Here is a 25,279-nt window from a genome sequence, read left to right on the forward strand (position 1 = left end):
TGCAAAATCAAAGCGCATGGTATTGGGGGTAATGTACTGACGTGGATAGAGAACTGGTTGGCAGACAGGAAGCAGAGAGTCGGGATAAACGGGTCCTTTTCAGAATGGCAGGCAGTTACTAGTGGGGTGCCGCAGGGCTCAGTGCTGGGACCCCAGCTCTTGACAATATACATTAACGATTTGGATGAAGGAATAGAGTGTAATATCTCCAAGTTTGCGGATGACACTAAACTGGGTGGCGGTGTGAGCTGTGAGGAGGACGCTAAGAGGCTGCAGAGTAACTTGGATAGGTTAGGTGAGTGGGCAAATACATGGCAGATGCAGTATAATGTGGATAAATGTGAGGTTATCCATTTTGGGGGCAAAAACACGAAGGCAGAATATTATCTGAATGGCGGCAGACTAGAAAAAAGGGAGGTGCAACGAGACCTGAGTGTCATGGTTCATCAGTCACTGAAAGTGGGCACGCATATACAGCAGGCGGTAAAGAAGGCAAATGGTATGTTGGCCTTCATAGCTAAGGGATTTGAATATAGGAGCAGGGAGGTCTTACTGCAGTTGTACATGGCCTTAGTGAGGCCTCACCTGGAATATTGTGTTCAGTTTTGGTCTCCTAGTCTGAGGAAGGACGTTTTTGCTATTGAGGGAGTGCAGCGAAGGTTCACCAGACTGATTCCAGGGATGGCTGGGCTGTCCTATGAGGAGAGACTGGATCAACTGGGCCTTTATTCACTGGCGTTTAGAAGGATGAGAGGGGATCTCATAGAAACAGAAAAGATTCTGACAGGACTGGACAGGTTAGATGCGGGAAGAATGTTCTCGATGTTGGGAAGTCCAGAACCAGGGGACATAGTCTTAGGATCGGGGGTAGGCCATTTAGGACTGAGATGAGGAGAAACTTCTTCACTCAGAGAGTTGTTGACCTGTGGAATTCCATGCCGCAGAGAGTTGTTGATGCCAGTTTATTGGATATATTCAAGAGGGAGTTAGATATGGCCCTTATGGTTAAGGGGATCAAGGGGTACTGAAGGAATGATCAGCCATGATCTTGTTGAATGGCGGTGCAGGCTCGAAGGGCCGAATGGCCTACTCCTGCACCTATTTTCTATGTTTCTATGATGTAATGGAGGGATAACAGTGAGACCTTGTAATGCGAAGTTAGGATGACCCGTTGCTGATCACCCTGCTATTGCGCTCAGCAATAACACAAGGTCTCCCGCAGCCTTTGCACTATTGTGTGCATTTTCTGCGAGTGTAATTTCCTCTAATAAATCTATAAATTAAATACTTTGCGACTAGTACTCTCATGCTGGCACAGAGATAACAGCTCCAAGATCTTCTCTCTGGTATTTATCAATACTATGGTAGACAAAGCATGCAGAACACTGAGCATTATGAAATGTACTTGATACAATCAGTACAATTTCTGTTCACACACGATTACAGAAAAAGATATGTTCCACAAGCCCACTTCAGGGAATGTTACATCAATGTACAAAGGATTTCTTTCTCTGTCTCTGTCTCTCGTTCAAACATCCAGGGCAGAAGTTACTTTCCCCCCCCAGTATTGCTGCTGCTTTGACTGACTTATGCCGTGTGTTGAATTTTAAAAAGTCTCTCTTCAAAGATGATCAGAGATCAAAGAAGTTTGTCAACACCAAAGTGCTGTATTTTTCCTGGCTGACCCTACATGGCTAACAAATGGGGCATTGTTTGAGAACACGACAAAACTGTTGCCCATTCCACATATAAATCTATCTCAATTGCCACAGGATTCCACTCGAACCTCAATTCCAGTGGAGAGTCCTCCGCTTAGTGGAGGTGGCCTTGGAATTAGCGGATGCATTGACAGTCATTTTCCAACATTCCATTGACTTTGGATCAGTTCCGATGGAGTAGAGGGTAGCCAATGTAACCCCACTTTTTAAAAAAGGAGGGAGAGAGAAAACATGGAATTATAGACTGGTCAGCCTGACATCGGTAGTGGGTAAAATGATGGAATCAATTATTAAGGATGTCATAGCAGCGCATTTTGAAAGAGGCGACATGATAGGTCCAAGTCAGCATGGATTTGTGAAAGGGAAATCATGCTCGACAAATCTTCTGGAATTTTTTGAGGATGTTTCCAGTAGAGTGGACAAGGGAGAACCAGTTGATGTGGTGTATTTGGACTTCCAGAAGGCTTTCAACAAGGTCCCACACAAGAGATTAGTGTGCAAAGTTAAAGCACATGGGATTGGGGGTAGTGTGCTGAAGTGGATTGAGAACTGATTGGCAGACAGGAAGCAAAGAGTAGGAGTAAATGGGGACTTTTCAGAATGGCAGGCAGTGACTCGTGGGAGACCGCAAGGTTCTGTGCTGGGGCCCCAGCTGTTTACATTGTACATTAATGATTTAGACGAGGGGATTAAATGTAGTATCTCCAAATCTGCGGATGACACTAAGTTGGGTGGCAGTGTGAGCTGCAAGGAGGATGCTATGAGGCTGCAGAGTGACCTGGATAGGTTAGGTGAGTGGACAAATGCATGGCAGATGAAGTATAATGTGGATAAATGTGAGGTTATCCACTTTGGAGGTAAAAACAGAGAGACAGACTATTATCTGAATGGTGACAGATTAGGAAAAGGGGAGGGCAACGAGACCTGGGTGTCATGGTATATCAGTCATTGAAAGTTGGCATGCAGGTGGTTAAGAAAGCAAATGGCATGTTGGCCTTCATAGCGAGGGGATTTGAATGCAGGGGCAGAGAGGTGTTACTACAGTTGTAAAGGGCCTTGGTGAGGCCACACCTAGAGTATTGTGTACAGTTTTGGTCTCCTAACTTGAGGAAAGACGTTCTTGCTATTGAGGAAGTGCAGCGAAGGTTCACCAGACTGATTCCCGGGATGGCGGGACTAACCTATCAAGAAAGACTGGATCAACTTGGCTTGTATTCACTGGAGTTCAGAAGAATGAGAGGGGACTTCATAGAATCTTTTAAAATTCTGACGGGTTTAGACAGGTTAGATGCAGGAAGAATGTTCCCAATGTTGGGGAAGTCCAGAACCAGTGGTCACAGTCTAAGGATAAGGGGTAAGCCATTTAGGACTGAGATGAGGAGAAACTTCTTCACCCAGAGAGTGGTGAACCTGTGGAATTCTCTACCACAGAAAGTTGTTGAGGCCAATTCACTAAATATATTCAAAAAGCAGTTAGGGGGATCAAGGGGTATGGCGAGAAAGCAGGAATTGGGTACTGAAGTTGCATGTTCAGCCATGAACTCATTGAATGGCGGTGCAGGCTCGAAGGGCCGAATGGCCTACTCCTGCTCCTATTTTCTATGTTTCTATGAAACCATAAGATAAGATTGCACCTTAAAAAAAAAACAAGTAATTTGATTGGCTTCCTTTGTCCTTTCCTTTATTGGTAGATTTTGCTCCCTGTACATGCTTAACTTGCTTTCTTAGGTTCTTAGTAGTTTCTCTAATCACTTTCCTTGTGCGTGATGGATATTTTGCCTACTTGTTCAGTTGTGATGTCAAGTAATGAAATTTGAGCCAATCAGTTTGCAGCATGACCTAGCAATGTGCACGTCTACAGGCTTGACGTCTAAAGTGTATCGGAAAAAAGGTGCACCAGACAGAAGGCATTTATAGGCAAATCTACCACAGCTCACGGTAACTCCAACAAGTTAACAAGAATGTTAAATTGAGTAAAAAATCTTATGTCCATGCACACTTATTAACTTTTACCATTCTAAAATTCCTCTGTCCATATTCATAATGGAAGCTACTTTTGTAATAATAATAACTACTTTTATTTATATGGTGCCTTTAACATAGTAAAACGTCCTTCGGCACTTCACAACAATTTTACAACACGTTAGATATTGACCATTGAGGGAAAGAGAGAAAAAGCGTGAGAAGGAAGTGTAAAAAGAGGTTAAAGGCTCGGGTCCGAAGCGGCAGCCAAAATGCGCACGCAGATAAGACAAAGGCAAAAAAAACCTCATTATGCTAAAATGATACCTTCCCCCAGTGTAATTACAACATGACTAGACAGTTTCCATTATAAATGTAACTATAGGGATTTATAATGGAAATATAAAAATGACATACTAACTTTAAAATGGGGACTGAATTCTGTCTGCATGCCCTGGTCCAATTGTTCCCCGACCTCTAACTCCGCTGCATCTGAAAAATACATTTCGTCTTGATTTGCCAATGTTGACGCCGATGGGAGGTCGACGAGTATAAAAAAATCGAGTTTATCTCCACTGGCATTGCTCACAGAAAAAAATCCCTCTCTCTATCCGGTCATCTCATTTCTTTTCGACACAAATTCTTTTTGTGTCACTTTCATGTCCATTTTTTCCATGCTGTCTGTATAGTTGTCAAAAACCCTCTCTCACGGCAGTGTTTGTCTCTGTTGCACTCTCTGAATCTCTCCTCTGCTCTCTTCTCTTTGTCCAGTGTCTCTGTGGCTTTCAGATATCCTTTTTCAATACCTGCCTCACTTCTTTAAAGACCTACAGCACTTGGGAAGGTGGGAATGGGGAGCTTCTGCAACACAGATGATGAAAGTGGGGATAAGGAGGGAAGGGGGTATCCAGTTGGGTCATAGCCTGGACGGGAGTTCAAGATACTGTTGGTTGCTGGCCTGGATGAGCGAAGTACTGGAGGAACTAGCTCAATAGATCAAATGATCTTTTTTCATTCTTAACTTTTATTGGAGGCTTTTATGAAATTGGGGGTGAAAGTTACATTTTCAAAATCTGGATTAATGAACTGAAGGTTGAACGTGCACAGTAGAGCAAGATCCAGGTAGGGATTTATCCAACATTCTTTCTGTTCTTAATTATATCACAGAATGATCGGTTACAGCTGAATTATGGCATATCCTATTAAGATTTCTTCCAAAACAATTTTTACCCCATCAAAATCCTCTTTGAGCAAGTTAATTAGCTTTAATCCCATCTATTCTGTCAACAGTGGGAAAATGTTTCATTCCCCAGCAGTTTCATTGCCTCACACAAAAAGGACAGTCATAAATAATCCACCACACTAAACACTTCCTGACCTCCAAATGCACACAGTCATCTCAAAAGTGCTATTTTATATATAGAGATTTTTAAATATGTTTGATTGTTTACCCAAATAAAGCGAAAGAACACAACAGGACCACAATGCTCAACGCCAGTGCCATAATGAAAGGAAAAACTTAACAGAAGCAATGACAAATCGCTTCACTGACCATCATCACCTCTTGGCTACAGAGATCACCTCATTTAAAGTTGGTTGACGGTAATCAGCATTTTTAAAAGTTGTAAAGTGTGGCAAGGCTTATTAGAAGACCAATAATCTGGCTCCATCTGCTGGATGAACTAGACTACTAAAAATTCTACACTATCACAGGTGATCTTGTCATCTTTCCTGATATAATTTCAACTCATTTTTAGCAGCATTAAAAACCTGAGGCGCCCTGCAATTACAGCAAGTATTGTGCAGTAACAGAATGATGCAACTTGCAGCGTATCCTGTGCGGATGATGGACTGATCAAGAAGGATATGGTGGTGTTACAGTAACGTTTAAATAGATGAAGCACTTGTTTCTATAATCTATCAGCAGATGATGGATGCGGAGATGATTGTTGTGCAATAGTGTAAATAATGTCGGGTAAGATCTGTTCGTACTAATTTTGTTGCCTGGCACCAGAGATTACACATGTATATTTTCAAAAACATTTTCTCCGCTCCACCAATTTTCTCCCCTCCTCGCGTGAAGGTACTGACTTCTTCCTGGGGGGTGGGGGGTGCGTGAGGGGCTCCTCATGGGCTGCCAATGTCCTCTGATATTTTGCCCAAATGGCCATTCTTCACGTGCGAGCCGTGAAAGGAAGGTATTTAACACAGCAACTAAGTCAAACCTGTCCCTATTTGGTATCCACACATGTACAGTTCAGCAGGATCAGGGAGCCTGGGTGATTTTCCCCTTCCGAAATAATGGGCACTGAGGCAAAATTGTAGCACCCACTCCTGCTGCCCCAGCTGTGATCCACTGACAGCACAGACCAAGGGTGAAACTTCGAACCTTCATGGTCTGCATGGCTCAGCCATTTACTACCATAACCAGCATCTCACCCAAAAGACAGCACATCCCTCAGTACTATCACCTGGTTAGTTTTTAGGTTTTAAATGCCATTGCTTCAATCTAAAATGCTGTGTAACTAGAGCAATGAGTAGGACACATTTATATATGTAACACTAATACAAAGAATGACATTTTCCAACAAATATGAAAACACATTTCTACTTCTATATTGCAAATGGGAAATCTAAAAAACACCCAAACAATTATAAAATGCCAGCAAATGGGAGTGTGTAAAATATCTGGGCAGGTTAAGATCATAGAATGATACAGCACAGAAGGAGGCCATTCAACCCATCGCCCATGTGTCGGCTCTTTGAAAGAGCTATCCAACTAGTCCCACTTCCCTGCTCGTTCCCCAGAGCCCTGCAAATTCTCCTCCTTCCAGTATTTATCCAATTTCCCTTTGAAAGTTATTATTGCATCTGCTTCCACCACCCTTTCAGGCTGTGCATCCCAGACCATAATAAGTCACTGCATTAAAAAAAAAAGCTCATCTCACCTTCTGGTTCTTTTGCAAAATACCTTAAATCTTGCCCTCTGGTTGCTGACCATCCTGCCATGTGGAAACAGTTTCTCCTTATTTACTCAATCAAAACCCTTCATGATTTGGAACACCTCTATTAAATCTCCCCTTAACCTTCTCTGCTCTTAAAGGATAGAAGTACAAGAACAGAAAAAGAACTTGCATTTATACTGTACCTTTTCATATCTCAAAGCACTTCCTACCCGATTCATTATTTTGAAGCGAGTCACTGTTGTTATTTAGAAAAACTCAGAAACCAATTGCACACAGCAAAAAGCAAGAGATGAATGATGAGTTATTAATTCTTTTTGAAATGGTGTTGGTTCAGGGAGGAATTTGCCCAGAACACCAGGAGGACTCTTTGTTCCTCTTTGAATAGTGTTATGGGACCTTCAACAACCTCATGAACGAATGGTGCTATGTCAATATCTCAAGCAAAAGACTGCACCTGCCACAATGCAGCACTGAAGATGACGTGGGGCTTAAACTCACTCAGATTACAATAAGACATCAATTTTACATTAAACTAAAAAGGCTATGTAGGCAGAACTGGATGCCAAGTATTATTAAAAGTGAAATGGTAACATACTTCTTACATGGTTTAAAAACGACTTGAAATTCTCATATTCCCTGGGGACAGAACATCCTGTAACTACATTCGATGTAACAATATATTTTAATATTCAGAATGTTGTACTCACTGCCTCTATTAATTTAAGAATCAGCTCTTCCAATCGGTGAAGTACACAAGCCCCATAAAAAACAGCAGTTTCAAATCACAAACAATCCTTCCTGCACATTTGATACATCTACACAAGAGCAGTGTGCATTACAGAAACAACCAAGATATTTCTCGGAGAAGTAGAATGTACTCTCCCCAAGTGCAGATAAACCCCATTCCCCCTCCACAGCACTGCTAAATACCAGAAATCTACCTCCAATCGGCATGCCATGTGTAGTCCCCACTTTAAAAATGTACGGTTTAAAATTAAACCGATGCATAAAGGAAAAATATATAAAATAAAAAACTTCTCATTTACATTTTGTTTTAAAACAGAATAATGGACATCCAACAGAGCAGCACTCCGGCCTAAGTGGAGGAAGTGCATCCAGGAGGGCGCTGAGCACCTCGAGTCTCATCGCTGAGAGCATGCAGAAATCATGCGGAGGCAGCAGAAAGAGCGTGCGGCAAACCAGTCCCACCCTCCCTTACCCTCAACGACTATCTGTACCACCTGTGACAGGGACTGTGGATCTCATATTGGACTGTTCAACCACCTAAGGACTCATTTTAAGAGTAGCAGGTTTTCCTCGATTTCAGGGACTGCCCACGATGATGACGACTCCCTCAGTATTGCACTGGAGCATCTGCCTAGATTATGTGCTTAAGTCTATGGAGTGGGGCTTGAACCCACAACCTTCTGACTCAAGACACAAAAACAGAAATGAGCTGATCTGCGATCCCCTGTCTCCTGCGCAAATAAACCGGCACTCACTCTACAGGCTCACCCATGAAGAACGGCCACATAGCGGAGAGAGGGCCACCCCATCGGCCAAGCAATCACCATTAGAAATCGACAAAGGAGGATACCTTTCAAAATGATTGGGAAGGATCGTATAAAAAAATAAACAATAATGTTCAAATTTTCAGTATAGTAACAGCTACTTTACACAAACGGCTGTCTTGGTCCACGTTGAAGTAGTAACATTTTTAACCAGATGATGAATGTCGGTCACAACCACCTGCTGTGACCAACACCACTTTCAGGACAGGCTCTCTTTATGGAGAGGTTTAAATCTACATCATAAATTAGTCATTGACTGGACTAGAAATAAGAGATCTCTTTGTACAGAGAAGACAAGCTGTATTGTTAATATACTGACTAAAGTTTACATTATTCTTAGGTGGAAACTCTTTGTTTCCAACAATATCTATGTTTAAGTTAAACTGTTGTGGTGATACAGGTACTTCACACCTATCAGGAAATTCTCCTAATTAGAAACAAATTCTAAATTACTGTGATATAACGGCCCAAACTGTAGTGTTTCAGCCAAAGATTATCAGTGAAATCAATAGTCTTTAATGCTTTTGATTATCTTCATTCATGACCTCAAACTGCTTCCATCGTCACCAGCAGTGACAAACTGCAGCTATTAATATTTGTACCTCGAGTTGCAGTATAAAACTCAAAATGCTTAAATTGCATAATACTCTGGTTAAGCCACAGCTGGAATACTGCGTGCAATTCTGGTCGCCGTATTTTAGGAAAGACATGATTGCACTGGAGAGCGTGTGGAGGAGATTTATGAGGATGCTGCTTCAAATGAAGAATCTTAGCTATGAGGACAGATTGGATAGGCTGGGTTTGTTCTCCTTGGAACAGAGGAGGCTGAAAGGAGACCTTATTGAGGTGTATAAAATTTTGAGGGCCTGGATATAGTGCAAAGCAAGGGCTTATTTCCCTTGGTGGAGGGGTCAATTACCAGGGGGCATAGTTTTAAAGTGTTTGGTGGAAGGCTTAGAGGTGATTTGAGGGGAAGGTTCTTCACACAGAGAGTTGTGGGGGTCTGGAACTCACTGCCTGGAAGGGTGGTAGAGGCAGAAACCCTCACCGCATTTAAAAAGGTGCTTGGATGGGCACTTGAAGTGCCGTAACCTGCAGGGTTACGGACCTAGAGCTGGTAAGTTCGATTAGACCGGGTAACCTCTTGTTGGCCAGCGCAGATACGATGGAGAGTACTTCAGGGAATCAAATGTGGCCAGAGTGATCTCCTGGACGAATTTCAATCGCCTGGATGGGTCGGAGAGGAATTTTCCCAGATTTATTTCCCCAATTAACATGGGTTTTTATCTGTTTTTTTTTTGCCTCTCCCAGGAGATCGCATGACTCCGGTTGGGGTGGAGTGTAAAATGTTGCGATGCATGGGGTATTGCAGTTGTGTGGGGCGGACTGGTTGGGCTGGATGCTCTTTACCTTTCTGCCATTGTTCATTGATTTATATGTAACCTTCAGGGTTGCTGACCGAGGGCCATGTGGCTCTTTGTCGGCCGGCACGGACACGAAATGGCCTCCTTCTGCGCTGTAGATTTCTGTGTTTCTCTAAAATCTATATTTGAAAGGGCAAGATCCATCACAGAACTCAGCAATTGAAATGGACAGAGTACCAAAACCATACTAATACCTTTCACTGAAATCCGAGTGACAATGTTGTTCTCATCCTTTATCTCACATATCAAACTGAATTAATGCAAGTCAAGTCAGACGTGGGATGCTTCAGACTTCTGAAAGTTTAGGCAACTTAACCAATGTGTTTTTGTTCCCCACAATTTATGATCTTTCTACCATTTACTACATGTGGATTCCCAGCATTGTATAGGTCTGGACAATGGGATAAGAACATAAGAAATAGGAGCAGGAGCAGGCCACCTGATCCCTCGAGCCTGCTCCGCCATTTAATAAGATCATGGCTGATCTGATCATGGACTCAGCTCCACTTCACTGCCCGTTCCCCATAATCCTTTACTCCCTTATCGCTCAAAAATCTGTCAATCTCCACCTTAAATACATTCAATGACCCAGCCTCCACAGGCTCTCTGGGGCAGAGAATTCCATAGATTTACAACGCTCAGAAGAAATTTCTCCTCATCTCAGTTTCAAATGGGCGGCCCCTTATTCTGAAACTATGTCCCTAGTTTTAGTTTCCCCTATCCTCTCTGCACCGACCTTGTCGAGCCCCCTCATTCTTATATGTTCGATTAAGATCACCTCTCATTCTTCTGAACTCCAATGTGTATTGGCCCAATCTATCTTCAGAAGTCAACCCCCTCATCTCCAGAATCAATCTAGTGAACCTTCTCTGAACAGCCTCCAATGCAAGTATATTTTTCCTTAAATACTGAGGCCAAAACTGTTCGCAGTACTCTAGGTGTGGCCTCACCAATACCCTGTACAGTTATAGCAGGACTTCTCTGCTTTTATACTCTATCCCCCTTGCAATAAAGGCCAACATGCCATTTGCCTTCCTGATTACTTGCTGGACCTGCACACTAACATTTTGTGTTTCATGCACAAGGACCCCCAGGTCCCTCTGTACTGCAGCACTTTGCAATTTTTCTCCATTTAAATTATAATTTGCTTTTCTACTAAGAGAACTGTTACCATTAAGCCTCATTCCAGAACTTACAACGAGGAGGCATAGAAAAATCACCCTTGGGAGACGGTACATCCAATTTTCTCCCTTGCAGTCGAAACATAGAATCATAGAGATTTACAGCGCACAAGGCGGCCATTTCAGCCCATCGTGTCCGCGCCGGCCGACAAAGAGCCACACGGCCATTGGTCAGCCCTAAAGGTCACATATAAACCTATGAACAATGACGGAAAGGCAAAGAGCACCCAGCCCAACCAGTCAGCCTCACCACAACTGCGACACCCCTTATGCTGAAACATTCTACACTCCACCCCAACCTGAGCCATGTGATCTCCTGGGAGAGGCAAAAAACAGATAAAAACCCAGGCCAATTTAGGGAGAAAAAAATCTGGGAAAATTCCTCTCCGACCCATCCAGGCGATCGAAACTAGTCCAGGAGATCACTGCAGTACTAACCATTATATCTGCGCTGTCCAATAAAAGGTCATCCAGTCCAGTAAGAGGAGGAAGCACTTGAAAATACTACCCAAAAGTCATTGAGATTCTGGGCTGAGACGCTAAAATGAACTAAACCTCACCTTTAGCCACTTACACACTCAACTCGAGAGATAGTGATAGCTCTATACAATATGTGTGGGCATGTCTGAAGCATGCTTTTAAGAAAAATCCTTCAAATTAAATATTACAATATATCAATAATCACAGCAGTAAACTAAACCAAGAATTTTGTATAGAAATTATTAGCTAGGGAAAAATAACTTTGAATGTTCTTATCCCATTGTGGTCTGTAGTCATCACCATGGGAGGAAGAGATGGTCTATCTCATTGTACATTTATCTGGCTCAAAAGACTAGAATTCATATGCACCACTATTAACTTGTTATTGTGGACGAAATCCTGATCCAAGCATCACACTTTTTGGCTAATTAATTACACAATTCAACAACACTTATGCCATTGCTACTCAGATTGTACACAAGATTATCAGTATAGTAGAACTCCAATATACTGTGCTCTGAAAGTCTTTGAAGCAGTTTGGTGGCCACAACTCCCAATACTGGGAGCTTCTAATCTCAGAGGACCAACTGTTAGGGGAGAGTGTTGGGGAATCGTGGGCCAGTAATCCCAGCCACCCAGGAGTGCCTAAGATAGCTAGAGGTATAGGCAGAGGCCTAGGAGCAGGTATCAAAACATCCTGATGCTTGAATTAGATTCATTTTTGTTTCTTCATTTTCAGATTTTCTGTTCCCGGATGTCACAATTTCTTCTTTCCAACAGCCCCACATGAAGAGAACCACTAACACATGACACAACCTTGAACAATTTACTTGGCCACACGCTAGAAATTACAAAACGCAAGATAGCAAGATGCTGTTCATTATAATACACCTAATGTACCCTCAAAACCCCTCTGTCACTGCCGAACATCAACTGTCTTATTATGTGTTACTTCACTTTCCAAATAGCTGATCGGGTATTTTGAAGAACCGTGGAACAACATTAAATAAATACAGCAACCGGACAGCATCTTAAAACCAATAAAAAACAGCTTCATTGCTGTTTACAACATATATGAGACCATTCACCTATTGTGTTTGTGTCTGCTCTTTGTCAGAGCCAAAGTTCATGCCACTGCCCTGATCTTTCCACATTGGACTACATCTTCCTCTGTTTAAAATACGCATCCAATTTTTCCAATAGAATATATATAAATTTAACAAAATGACATGAAATATAGTTTACTACGTTTCCGCCGCTTAAAATAATCGACAGCAAGAGCACCAATCGAATGCCCATTGTGATTGACGATTCATGTTCTCATTATTTTGATTTCACTGTATAACGTATCATGAAGTGTTACCATCATGATCCATGTAAAAGGAAACTGTAGGATCCTCACAATCTCTTGTCCTATCTGGTGTCAGGCTTGGCTCAGTGGTAACACTCCTGCCTCTGAGTTGCAGGGCCTGGGTTCAGGCCCCACTCCAGATTTGATTGTATTGACACTTCAGTGCAGTAGGTCTAATCCGCCTTCTCATGTGGATGCAAAAGATCCCAGGGCACGAGGAACATAGGAACGGGAGTAGGCCATTCAGATCCTTAAGCCAGTTCTGTCATTCAATGCAATCATGGCTGATCTGTATCTTAACTCCATATCCTTTTACACCCTTGTCTAGCAAAAATCTATCAATCTCAGATTTAAAATTACTAACTGAGCTAGCATCTAGTGCTTTTTGTGGGAGAGAGTTCCACACTTATACCAACCTTTGCATGAAGAAGTGTTTCCTTCCTTCTCTCCTGACTAGCCTGGTTCTAATTTTAAGTTTAGGTCCCCTTGTCCTAGACTCCCCCTAGTCAAAGAGCAAGGGAGTTCCCAGTGTCCTGGCCAATATTTATCCCTGAACCAACACATAAAACAGATGATCTGGTCATTTACCTCATCGTTGTTTGTGGAAGCTTGTCTGCAATTTGACTGATGTGTTTCCAACATTATAACAGTGCGGACACTTCAAAGGTACGTCATTGGTTATAAAGCGCTTTGGGACATACTGAGGTTGTGAAAGATGCTATAGAAATGCAAGTCTTTCTATCACATTGGACAAAGGGCGGGGGGAGGGGTAAGAGAGTGTGTCAGGGTTGAAGACAAACCCCACCGTTCCTTTTACCTGGGCAATGAAGGTCACTGTTCCTGATGGATACAAGACAGTGAAAGCACATGGACGGCCGCTGATCTGCTGCTGGGTGTCGCTAGATTTTACCGTCGGTCTGGCGGCGAATGTTAAACCCTTGAAATGAAGTCGAACCACCCTGAATAAATTATAAAGAAAGCCCGCCCTCACGTTGAACCCAAAGGTTTGAATCGGATGCCGGGGGCAGACTGTCTCCCTGTGGCGACAGCGGCTGTCCCGGCCGCAGGAGGCGAATTAACCCGGGCCCGGCCAACATTCAAACAACCCGAGCCCACAGAACCAGAGCCGGCCCCGGACATCACTGACCCAAGATAACCGGCCCCGGATACACGCTGACTCCCGAGCCACAGACCCTGGTCCCCGGACGGACACACACTCCCTCAGTCCCGGCCCCCGGCCCCCCACTCTCACCTCTCCGACACCGCTTCTCGTCTCACACACAACTCCTTCCCTCCACTTCTGCTGCCTGTCGAAATGTTCCGGGCGCTGCTGTCCCATGAGACACTGCTTGACGCAATGTTCAATCATTTAGTGCGCACACACACGCACATTCAGAGAGAATCATAGAAACTTACGACACACAAGGAGACCATTCGACCCATCGTGCCCATGCCCATCTGAAAAGGAGTTATCCAGACTAATCCCTCTTTCCAGCTCTTTGTCGGTAGCTTGGGCTGATAAGTGGCAAGTAACATTCACGCCACATAAGTGCCAGGCAATGACTATCTCCAACAAGCGAGAGTCTAACCACCGCCCCTTGCCATTGAACGACATTACCATCGCCGAATCCCCCAGCATCAACATCCGGGGGTCACCAGAAACTTAACTGCACCAGCCACATAAATACTGTGGCAACACAAACAGGTCAGAGGCTGGGTATTCTGCGTCGAGTTTCTCACCTGACTCCCCAAAGCCTTTCCACCATCTACAAGGCACAAGTCAGGAGTGTGGTGGAATACTCTCCACTTGCCTGGATAAGTGCAGCTCCAACAACACTCAAGAAGCTCGACACCATCCAGGACAATCACTCCCTCCACAACCAGCACACCGTGTGCCATCTACAACTCACCAAGGTTTCTTCTGCAGCACCTCCCAAACCCGCGACCTCTACCACATAGAAGGACAAGAGCAGCAGCCACATGGGAATACCATAATCTGCAAGTTCCCCTCCAAGTCAGACACCATCCTGACTTGGAAGTATAATGCCATTCCTTCATCGTTGCTGGGTCAAAATCCTGGAACTCCCTCCCGAACAGCATTGTGGGAGTACTGTCATCACTCGGACTGCAGCAGTTCAAGAAGGCGGCTTACCACCACCTTCTCAAGTGTAATTAGGGATGGGCAATAAATGCTAGCCTTGCCAGCAACGCCCACATCCCATGAAATTTTTTTTTAAATCCAAGTACTTTTTAAATGTGATGAGGGTTTCTGGTCTATCACCCTTTCAGGCAGTGAGTTCCAGACCCCCACCACACTCTGGGTGAAAAAACTTCTCAACTCCTCACGAATCCTTCTACCAATTACTTTAAATCTATGTCCCCTGGTTATTGACCTATTTGCTACGGGAAATAGGATCTTGTGGAGGCAACACTGGTGGTACTTCTCCAGCGCTTTGAGGTGTCTACTGTATATAGTCCACATCTCTGAGCCATATAGAAGAGCGGGTATCACTACTGCCCTGTAGACCATAAGCTTAGTGCCAGATTTGAGGTCCTGGTCTTCAAGCACTCTCTTCCTCAGGTGATCAAAGGCTGCGCTGACACACTGGAGGCGGTGTTGGACCTCGTCATCGATGTCTGCCCTTGCTGATAGTAGGCTCCCGAGGTATGGAAAATGGTTCACGTTGTCCAAGGCTGCGCTGTGAATTTTGATGGCCGGCGGGCAGTGTTGTGTGGCGGGGTTAGGTTGGTGGAGGACCTTTGTCTTATGGATGTTTAGCGTAAGGCCCAATTAGTGTAAGTGCAAGATCCTGTAAATCCACGGGGAGGATAGATGAACCAACATCAGTGTTCTGCTCAGGCCAACATCCCCAGCATTGAAGCACTGACCACGCTCGACCAGTTCCGTTGGGCGGGTCACATCGTCCGCATGCCCAATACGAGACTCCCAAATCAAGCGCTCTACTCGGAACTCCTACACGGCAAGCGAGCCCCAGCTGGGTAGAGGAAACATTTCAAGAACATCCTCAAAGCCTCCTTGATAAAGTGCAACATCCCCACCGGCACCTGGGAATCCCTGGCCCCAAACCGCCCAAAGTGGAGGAAGAGCATCCGGGAGGGCGTTGAGCACCTCGAGTCTCGTCGCCAAGAGCATGCAGAAATCAAACACAGACAGCGGAAAACCAGACTCTCCACCCACCCTTTCCTTCAACCGCTGTCTGTCCCACCTGTGACAGAGACTGTAATTCCTGCATTGGACTGTACAGTCACCTGAGAACTCACTTTTAGAGTGGAAGCAAGTCTTCCTCGATTTTGAGGGACCGCCTATGATGATGATGAAGGGAAATAGGTCCTTTCTATCCACTCTATCTTGGCCCTTCATAATTTTATGCACTTCAATTAGGTCTCCCCTCAGCCTTCTCTGCTCTAAAGAAAACAACTCCAGCCGATCCAATCTTTCCTCATAGCTAAAATTCTCCAGTCCTGACAACATCCTTGTAAATCTCCTCTCTACCACCTCTTGTGCAATTACAACCTTCCTGTAATGTGGTGACCAGAACTGTACGCAGTACTGTAGTTGTGGCCTAACCAGTATTTTATACAGTTCAAGCATAACCTCCCTGCTCATATGTTCTATGCCCGGCTAAAATGGAAAGTATCCTGTAAGCCTTCTTAACCACCTTATCTACCTGTCCTGCTACCTTCAGGGATCTGTGGACATGCACTTCTCAGTATACTACCATTTATTCTGTACTCCCTTGCCTTGTTAGCCCTCTCCAAATGCATTCATTCACACTTCTCCAGATTGAATTCCTTTTGCTACTTTTCTGCCTACCTGACCAGTCCATTGGTATCTTCTTGTAGTCTACAGCTTTCTTCCTCACTATCAACCACACAGCCAATTTTTGTATCAACTGCAGACTTCTTAATCACGTCTCCTATATTGAAGTTTAAATCATTGATATATACCACAAAAAGCAGGAGACCGAGTACTGAGTCTTGTGAAACCCTACTGGAAACAACCCATCAACCATTACCCTGTGCTTCCTGACATTGAGCCAATAATGGATCCAACTTGCCATTTACCCATGGATCTCATGAGCTTTTACTTTTCTGATCAGTATGCCATATGGGACCTTGTCAAAAGCCTTGCTAAAATCCATGTGGACTACAAACGCCCTACCCTCATTGACTCTCCTTGTTATCTCCTTAAAAAATTCAGTCAAGTTAGTCAGACACAACCTTCCCTTAATAAATCCATGCTGACTGTTCTTGATTAATCCATGCCTTTCGAAATGATGATTAATACTGTCTCAGAATTTTTCCCAATACTTTGCCCACCACCAAGGTTAGGGTGACTGGGATGTAATTACTCGATCTATCCCTTTCTCCCTTTTTAAACAATGGTACAACATTAGCAGTCCTTTGACACCACACCTGTAGCCAGAGAGGAAAGGAAAATGATGGTCAGAGCCTCTGCTATTTTCTTCCTTGATTCTCTTACCAGCCCAGCATACATTTCTTCTGGGTCTGGTGATTTATCAATGTTCAAAGATGCTAAACTCCTTAATATATCCTCTCTCACTATGTTTAGCTCATCAAATATTTCACTCTCCTCCTCAACTACAATGTCTGCACCATCCCTTTCTTTTGTGAAGACAGACGCAAAGAACCATACCCTCGTCTTCCGCCTCCACACACGTTACCGTTTTGGTCTTTAATATGCCCTATTCTTTCTTTAGTTATCTTCTTTCTCTTCATCTTTGAGTTTTTCTTGATTTTATTTGCCAATATATTTTCATGCCCTCTCTGCTATATATCGAACTGAATTATAATCACTATCACCAAAATGCTCTCCCATTGATACCCATTCTAGCTGCCGAGCTTCATTTCCTAAAACCACACCCATAACCAACCAATCTCTTGTTGGGCTTGCTATGTATTGACTAAAAAAGTTCTCCTGAATGCATTTTAAGAATTCTGTGCCATCTTATCCCTTTTACACTGATTCTATCCCAGTTAATATTAGGGTAGTTGAAATCCCCTACTATTACTATCCTATTGTTTTTGAACTTCTCAGAAATTAGCCAACATATTTGCTCTTCTATCTCCCTCTGACTGTTTGGGGGTCTATCGTACACTCCCAGCAGTGTGATTGCCCCTTTTTTGTGCTTCAGTTCAACTCTCATCACCATATGGCCTCATTTGATGATCCTTCGAACATATCATCCCTCCTCACAAATGTAATTGTTTCTTTAACCAATATTGTGAGCCCCTTCCTTTTTTATCCCCCTTTTTATCTTGTCTGAAAATCCTGTAACCAGGAATATTGAGCTGCCATTTCTGCCCTTCTTTCAGCCATGTTTCAGTAATAGCTATTATATCATACTTCCATCTGTCTATCTGTGCCCTCAGTTCATCTGTCTTATTCACTAAACTTGCATTGAAGTATACACCATTAAGCACTGCCAAACCTCTATTTTTTAGCCTTTGTTTCCTCTGCCTTCCAAACTCTCTTACTAATTTTCCGCCTTCCTTTTCCAGCTTTGCTTTTATCCCTTCTGAAGCTACACTCAGGTTCCCATTTGCCAACCAAGCTCGTTTAAACCCTCTCCAACATTCTACCTGTTTCTGGGAAATGTATTTAAATTATATGAATTAAGAATTATGAATGCACATTGATTAGGTGTTTCTAAAGTAATAACTTTTAAATTATGATTCTATGAAATAAATCATATGCCCCTTTTAATAAAGTTTCTTGTCTCGTAGCAGGATGGTGCTGTTTAAAATATCGACCTATATATCTATAGATTGCAGACACGGTCAACATTTTCCTATGCCATTGTCAGTGTAAACTTGCCATATTGTAATTGCACCCTTTGCCGTGAACAAGATTTTCAATACACTAGATAATACAAAATAAAATATTACATAAGCACTTCTGACTTTGAGATGGGGACTGAATTATGTGTGTGCTTCAGCTGAAGACAATACTTGTTTTTTACTCCCCATGTGTGACATTACAGAAGATCAACTCATATATATGCAATTTTCATCCTAATTTCTCTGGAGAAACCTATTTTTAAACTCTTTTAAGATTCATTTTTTATCGTTAGTCAAGAACATCAGATTCATCCTCCCACTACATATGCTGGAGTGACAGACATAATGAGCTTAAGGCACTTTGAGACATATTTTTGTGTGTGATGAACACGATAGGCATGCAAGTTATCGGAGCTATCATTGGGACAGACGTTGTCAAGGAAACAAGGTAAGACTAGAATAGGCTTACCATATTTTCTAAACTAAATCCGGGGACACACAGGGTGGGAGCACAGCAAAGTAGCCAGGTCGGAAAATGTAGGTTGCGTAGCACAGTGAGGCAAAAATTTTTAGCAGCCTATATTTTAACAGTTGCACATATACACTACAAATACAAAACAAATGTGCATATAATTATCTCGGATGTGACGTCACACTATTGCAGCTCATTCAGACACAGTGTATAAATAATACGATAACACTCTTAAGAAATGTCAGTTTTTCGAGCCACTGTCTACGGCCTATTCAGAAATGTTCTTCCCCCACATCACTTGATTGTTTCCATTTATTCTGTGCTCCTGCTTTTTGATGCTCTTCCTCAGCTTCAGCACTTTCTATATTAAGCAACATAGCCAACATTTTGGCCCAATGTACCAATTTATCCCGATCCCCCTCGCAACTGGCTCACTTGTTCCTTTTAACGATCCCTCTCTGTAATGTCCTTACTCAATGGCACAAAACCCACACGAGGCACATTCTTTGGACAAGGTCACTCTATGACCTGAACCTTTATTCACAGGACCAAGAAGTGATGACCCTGCATGGGACCTCCCTTTATATACCTGGATGACCAGGTAAGGAGTGTCTCCCACAAGGTCACCCCCCCGTCGTCAAGGTGTGCATTGCTTAAGTATATACAGTATTGCAGTGGTGTTACATAGAGGTTACATACATGACACTCCCCATTTGGGATAATCAGCAAACGTGGAGTTTTGTCACAATGCCTTCCTGCAAATGTTAAAAAACAACAATGATCCCAGGAACCACACCCTGTAATATTCCGCAAATCACCTCCTTCCATCTTGAAGCTGCTCCCTTAACTTACACCCAGTTAGTTATCCACTTAAAAGCATCGCTCCTGTTTTGTGCCTTTCTACTTTGTAACCTCCTATGTGCTACAAGTACTGTGTCAAAAGTTTTGCTGGAGTCTATGTATATCAAATCTACGAGTTACCCATGTCAACTGGTGTAGTTATATGCTTAAAGAATTCCAGTAATTTTACCAAGCAAGATCTCCCGCCTGCGAGGTCATGCTGACTAATTCCTATCCTACTACATTTCTCCTGATGCCTCTCTTTCAAGAAACTTTTCTATTATTTTCTTGAATTGCCTGCCATTCTTTTATATAAATTGGCATAGCATTCACCCCCTTCCAGTCACTTAGCACAAGTCCCACACTCAACAGTTCTTTTAAAATATCCATCAGGATGGGATAGATTTGATTTGCCTACAGTGGAACAGTTACCAGTGAAGCTGCATTAAGTACAATGGCCCCGATATTTACGGGGTGGCAAGGAGGGTGTGAAGGTGGCCGTAAACAGCCGAATAAGTCGACAAGGCCGGGCCGTGGGGGTCCTACCATTAAGATCGACAGGACTTCATTAACATTTTGTAGGTCCGTCTACTGTTCGGCAGCTGGACATATGGACAGCCTGACCGGCAGTCGAGAGGGAACACCACCGGTAGGAGGCTGCAGCCAGGGAGGCTTAGGGACAATTCCCGGCAATTGGGGGGGAAGGTTGGCAGTCGGGGCTGGGGGGTGGGAAGAGGTCTTCGGGCTGGTGGGGTGGGAGATTGGCAATCGGGAGGGCTGAGAGAAGGCTGGAGATCAGCGCTGGGTGGAGGGGGAGGCCTGCGATCGGAGCTGGGGGAGGGGGGGGGGGGGCGAAGGCTTCCTTGAGGAGCCGGGTGAGCACTCCTGCTCCTCCTGGCCCACAAGGAGTGCTGAAATAGCCACTTGCCTTGGGGGAGTTGGCAGCTCCCACCTCCGTTTCACTGCCGTGTTTCCCAATCCCTGGGAAACCTGTGCAGCAACAATTACCTTTACACCGGGCTCCCAATTTCACTGTGGGAGCCTGATTTAAATATTTAAATTAAAAACCCTGCCTCTCCACAACAGGACACTCGGATGCCCCTATATCTGCCATTTTAAAAATGGCAATGGGTGCGTGCACGGCAGGTTGGGGTTGTGTTCAGTACATTTATAACCCACCCCCTCCAACCCTCTCCCACCCATTGTGGGGGGATTAATATTGAGACCTGGAGTCTGAACATGCAAGAAAACTTATCAAAACTTACACTTTCAAAAATCATTGGAGAAAATAATGTTTAGTTGGCAATAATTGATACAATAGTCACAGATGTGTTTAAATGATGCTTTATTCAAATCTGGAAAAAGGAAATCTGCATCATCCTTACTTGATTGATCCCCGTATATCCATTCCTGTTAGTGTTACAAAGAAATCTTATCAACAAGCTATTCTTTTTCACCTGGACATATTGCACATGACAAGTCTTTTTGTATTTATAATGATAAAATATCATTGATGAATGTAGTCTGTTCCCCGTTGTTCGAAGAGTGAAGAGAATAAAGACAAGATGTCGGGCCGCGGTAAAACTGGAGGCAAAGGGCGCGCCAAGTCCAAAACCCGCTCCTCCCGAGCCGGCCTGCAGTTCCCGGTCGGCCGCATCCACCGCCTGCTGCGCAAGGGTCACTACGCCGAGCGGGTGGGGGCCGGAGCCCCGGTCTACCTGGCCGCCGTCCTCGAGTACCTGACCGCCGAGATCCTGGAGCTGGCCGGCAACGCGGCCCGCGACAACAAGAAGACCCGCATCATCCCCCGCCACCTACAGCTCGCCATCCGCAACGACGAGGAGCTCAACAAGCTGCTGGGTGGGGTGACCATAGCCCAGGGCGGGGTCCTGCCCAACATCCAGGCCGTGCTGCTGCCCAAGAAAACCGGACACGCCAGCAAGGTTTATACCTGAAGACCACAAGAATCAATAAAATGAATTGAACCACAAAAGCTCTTTTAAGAGCCGTCCACATCCTCTTTCTAAAGATTTTCATCCAAATTCTTTACACGTTAATTTGATCCATTTCAGGGATAATTACGTCCAAATCTTGTTCTGTATGTGTCAGATCTGCCAGCGGACTTTTTTTTGTGCTTATTTCAGATGGAATGTTTTGTCCCAGACTTTTTCAATTCTGTACTCAATAAAATATGTTGTGAAAAAAAAACCAAGGATGTAATTCTATTGTCCTACCACTCTGTGGCACAGTGCAACAGTGAAAGATGCTGATGCAAGAATCAAAGGTGACGAATATACTAGTGGTGTGCTTTTCAATGAAATGTGAAGTTTTACTTGGACCAAGTCAGCCGCAATGCGCTTGAAAATATCTTTCACAAAGGAGTTCCCGATGCTCATGGTCTTGGAGGAGATGCTGGTGTCGGGGTGAACCTGCGTCAGTACTTGTGGACGGAGATCGAGTAACTCTCCTTCCTCGACCTTCTGCGCTTCCAATCGCCCTTTGCAGTTTTATGAAAGGACGGACAGGAAAAGAGTGGTTGCTCCATCAAGCCTGTTCTAAACAATCATGACACAATAAAGCGTTCCCTCTCAATGGTAGGAGAGGCAAAAAAACTGATTTTAAAAGAACCTGGGCCAATTCAACGGCTAAAAATGTAGGAAATTCCTCTGCAAAACAAGTTCCAGGAGATCACAGTGACCACGAGGTATGGACCCAATTCCCACCTACCGTGTGCTTTTTATCAGTAAAAATTTTGAAATGCTGGCCACAACTTCCAAGATTATAAATCACCATGGAAATAGCTGTGAGACAGATGGATACACGAATAGCCATCGAATAAGTCCCACTCCAGGACTTGAGCATAATATCTAAGCTCTCACTCCAGTGCAGTACTGAGGAAGTGAAGTGTTAAACCAAGGCTCCATCTGCCTGTTCCTGTGGACATTCAGGGAACAGCAGGGAGTTCTTCGATAACTGACACCACCAGAGTGATGTTGAATCTTACTGTGTGCAAATCAGTTCCCACATTTACCTTCAACAACAGTCACTGCACTTCAAAGTCATTTATTATATGTGATGCACTTTGAGATGTTTCTAAGATGTGATACAAGACTATAACGGGTGATTTTAAGTCTCCCTAAACAGCAGGAATAGAGTTTGAGAATTGTTAATATGGAGCGGCTTCACTTCCTCGTCCGTTCCCGATGATTTGCGATTTTAACGCTTCTGGTTTTTGCAGCCTGACGGGAACCCCGTTCATAAATGCAATTCATAAATGGGGATGTACCGGCGGACCTGTGGGGAAGCTGGCGAAACCCGCCAGGGCAAGTTTTTTTTTAACAAAATCTGTCCAGCTCCTCCCAGTCCCACCGGGAAAGTCCAGGCCTCTGCTGCCAGCCCCGCCTCTCCCGGACATTCCCTGCTGCCTTCTGCAGATTTTCATCCTTCCCCGCTGGCCAGTTGCCGCTTCCCCCCAGGAACAGCCGAGCAACTGACCGACAGCATCAACTGAGGCCCAATCGGTAAAACTTGTCGGGCCTCCGACACACATCCCACCTGGGATTACCTTCCACTTCCGCGGGGAGTTAAAATCAGCCGTTGTATCAATGCGGGTCTTTCAAAATCAACATCATCGGCAGTCCCTCGGAATCGAGGAAGACTTGCTTCCACTCCTGAAGTGAGTTCTTTGGTGGCTGAACAGTCCAACTCGAGAGCCACAGACTCTGTCACAGGTGGGATAGAAAGTCGTTGAGGGAAGGGGTGGGTGGGACAGGTTTGCCGCACGCTCTTTCCGCTGTCTGCGCTTGATCTCTGCATGCTCTCGGCGTTGAGACTCGAGGAGCTCAGCGTCCTCCCGGATGCACTTCCTCCACTTAGGGCGGTCTTGGGCCAGGGACTCCCAGGTGTCAGTGGGGATGTTGCACTTTATTAGGGAGGCTTTGAAGGTGTCTTTGGAGTGTTTCCGCTACCCACCTTTGGCTCGTTTGCCGTGAAGGAGCTCCGAGTAGAGCACTTGCTTTGGGAGTCTCGTGTCTGGCATGCGAACTATGTGTCCTGCCCAGCGGAGCAGATCGAGTGTGGTCAGTGCTTCAATGCTGGGGATGTTGGCCTGGATGAGGACGCTATTGTTGGTGCGCCTGTCCTCCCAGGGGATTTGTAGGATCTTGCAGAGCTATCGTTGGTGATATTTCTCCAGCAACTTGAGGTGTCTACTGTACATGGTCCATGTCGCTGAGCCATATAGGAGAGGGGTATTACTACAGCCCTGTAGACCATGAGCTTGGTGGCAGTTTTGGGGGCCTGGTCTTCGAACACTCTTTTCCTCAGGCGGCCGAAGGCTGCACTGGCGTACTGGAGGCGGTGTTAGATCTCATCGTCGATGCCTGCTCTTGTTGATAGGAGGCTCCCGAGATATGGGAAGTGCTCCAGGGCTGTGCCGTGGATCTTGATGACTGAGGGGCAGAGCTGTGCGGTGAGGACAGGCTGGTGGAGGACCTTTGTCTTACGGATGTTGAGCGTAAGGCCCATGCTTTCATATGCCTCAGTAAATACGTCAACTATGTCCTGGAGTTCAGCCTCTGTATATGCGCAGATGCATGCGTCGTCCACGTTCTGTAGCTCGATGACTGAGGTTGGAGTGGTCTTGGATCTGGCCTGGAGACGGCGCAGGTTGATCAGGTTCCCACTGGTTCTGTAGTTTAGTTCCACTCCAGCGGGGAGCTTGTTGACTGTGAGGTGGAACATGGCGGCGAGAAAGGTTGAGAAGATGGTTGGGGCGATGACGCAGCCCTGTTTGACCCCAGTCCGGACGTGGATTGGGTCTGTGATGGATTAGTTGGTAAGGATCGCGGCCTGCATGTCATCGTGGATAGGGATTGGTGCAAACCAGATTGAAAATTCAAAGTGACTCAAATCAGGTAATTTCAAATTTATTCATAAAGACCTGAATTGAGTCAATGAAGTGATCTTCAGGCTCACATACATCTATCTGTCCCTTGCTCTAGAGAGGGAGCACGCGGTGTCTGCCCATACACTTAGGCCTTCCACAACCGATGGGCAACGGAGGAACTGGCGGGTGTGGCAGAGAATGCGAATAATGTTAAGCTCAAATGTTTCCTTTGTTTTGTTTTTGCTTAAGTCCTTTAGAGTGGATAAGGGAGAACCAGTGGCTATGATGTATTTGGACTTTCAAAAGGCTTTTGACAAGGTCCCACACAAGAGATTAGTGTGCAAAATTAAAGCACATGGTATTGAGGGTAATGTATTGACGTGGATAGAGAACTGGTTGGCAGACAGGAAGCAAGGAGTAGGAATAAATGGGTCCTTTTCAGAATGGCAGGCAGTAATTAGTGGGGTACCGCAAGGTTCAGTGCTGGGATCCCAGCTATTTACAATATACATTAATGATTTAGATGAAGGAATTGAATGTAATATCTCCAAGTTTGCAGATGACACTAAGCTGGGTTGCAGTGTGAGCTGTGAGGAGGATGGT

The 25,279-nt window shown here is 44.5% G+C and overlaps 2 protein-coding genes across 5 annotated transcripts in view; one reads left to right on the forward strand and one right to left on the reverse strand.

Moving 5' to 3' along the window:
* psme3ip1 (proteasome activator subunit 3 interacting protein 1) overlaps nucleotides 1–13,995 on the reverse strand; it is a 123,771-nt gene extending 109,776 nt beyond the window's left edge. The window contains exon 1 of one of the 4 annotated variants that reach the window (XM_070897906.1): nucleotides 13,906–13,995. The gene's annotated coding sequence lies outside the window, so the exon portion shown is untranslated. The other 3 variants (XM_070897908.1, XM_070897907.1, XM_070897909.1) reach the window with 3 other exon arrangements.
* Nucleotides 13,996–21,323: 7,328 nt separating this feature from the next.
* LOC139278781 (histone H2A-like) lies at nucleotides 21,324–21,996 on the forward strand. The gene has a single exon (XM_070897911.1). It carries the CDS (start codon nucleotides 21,354–21,356, stop codon nucleotides 21,741–21,743), a length of 390 nt encoding a protein of 129 aa, XP_070754012.1. The 5' UTR covers nucleotides 21,324–21,353; the 3' UTR covers nucleotides 21,744–21,996.
* Nucleotides 21,997–25,279: the final 3,283 nt, after the last annotated feature.

The sequence above is a fragment of the Pristiophorus japonicus genome, chromosome 13 (genome assembly GCF_044704955.1).
Source record: "Pristiophorus japonicus isolate sPriJap1 chromosome 13, sPriJap1.hap1, whole genome shotgun sequence".
Lineage (NCBI taxonomy): Eukaryota > Metazoa > Chordata > Chondrichthyes > Pristiophoridae > Pristiophorus > Pristiophorus japonicus.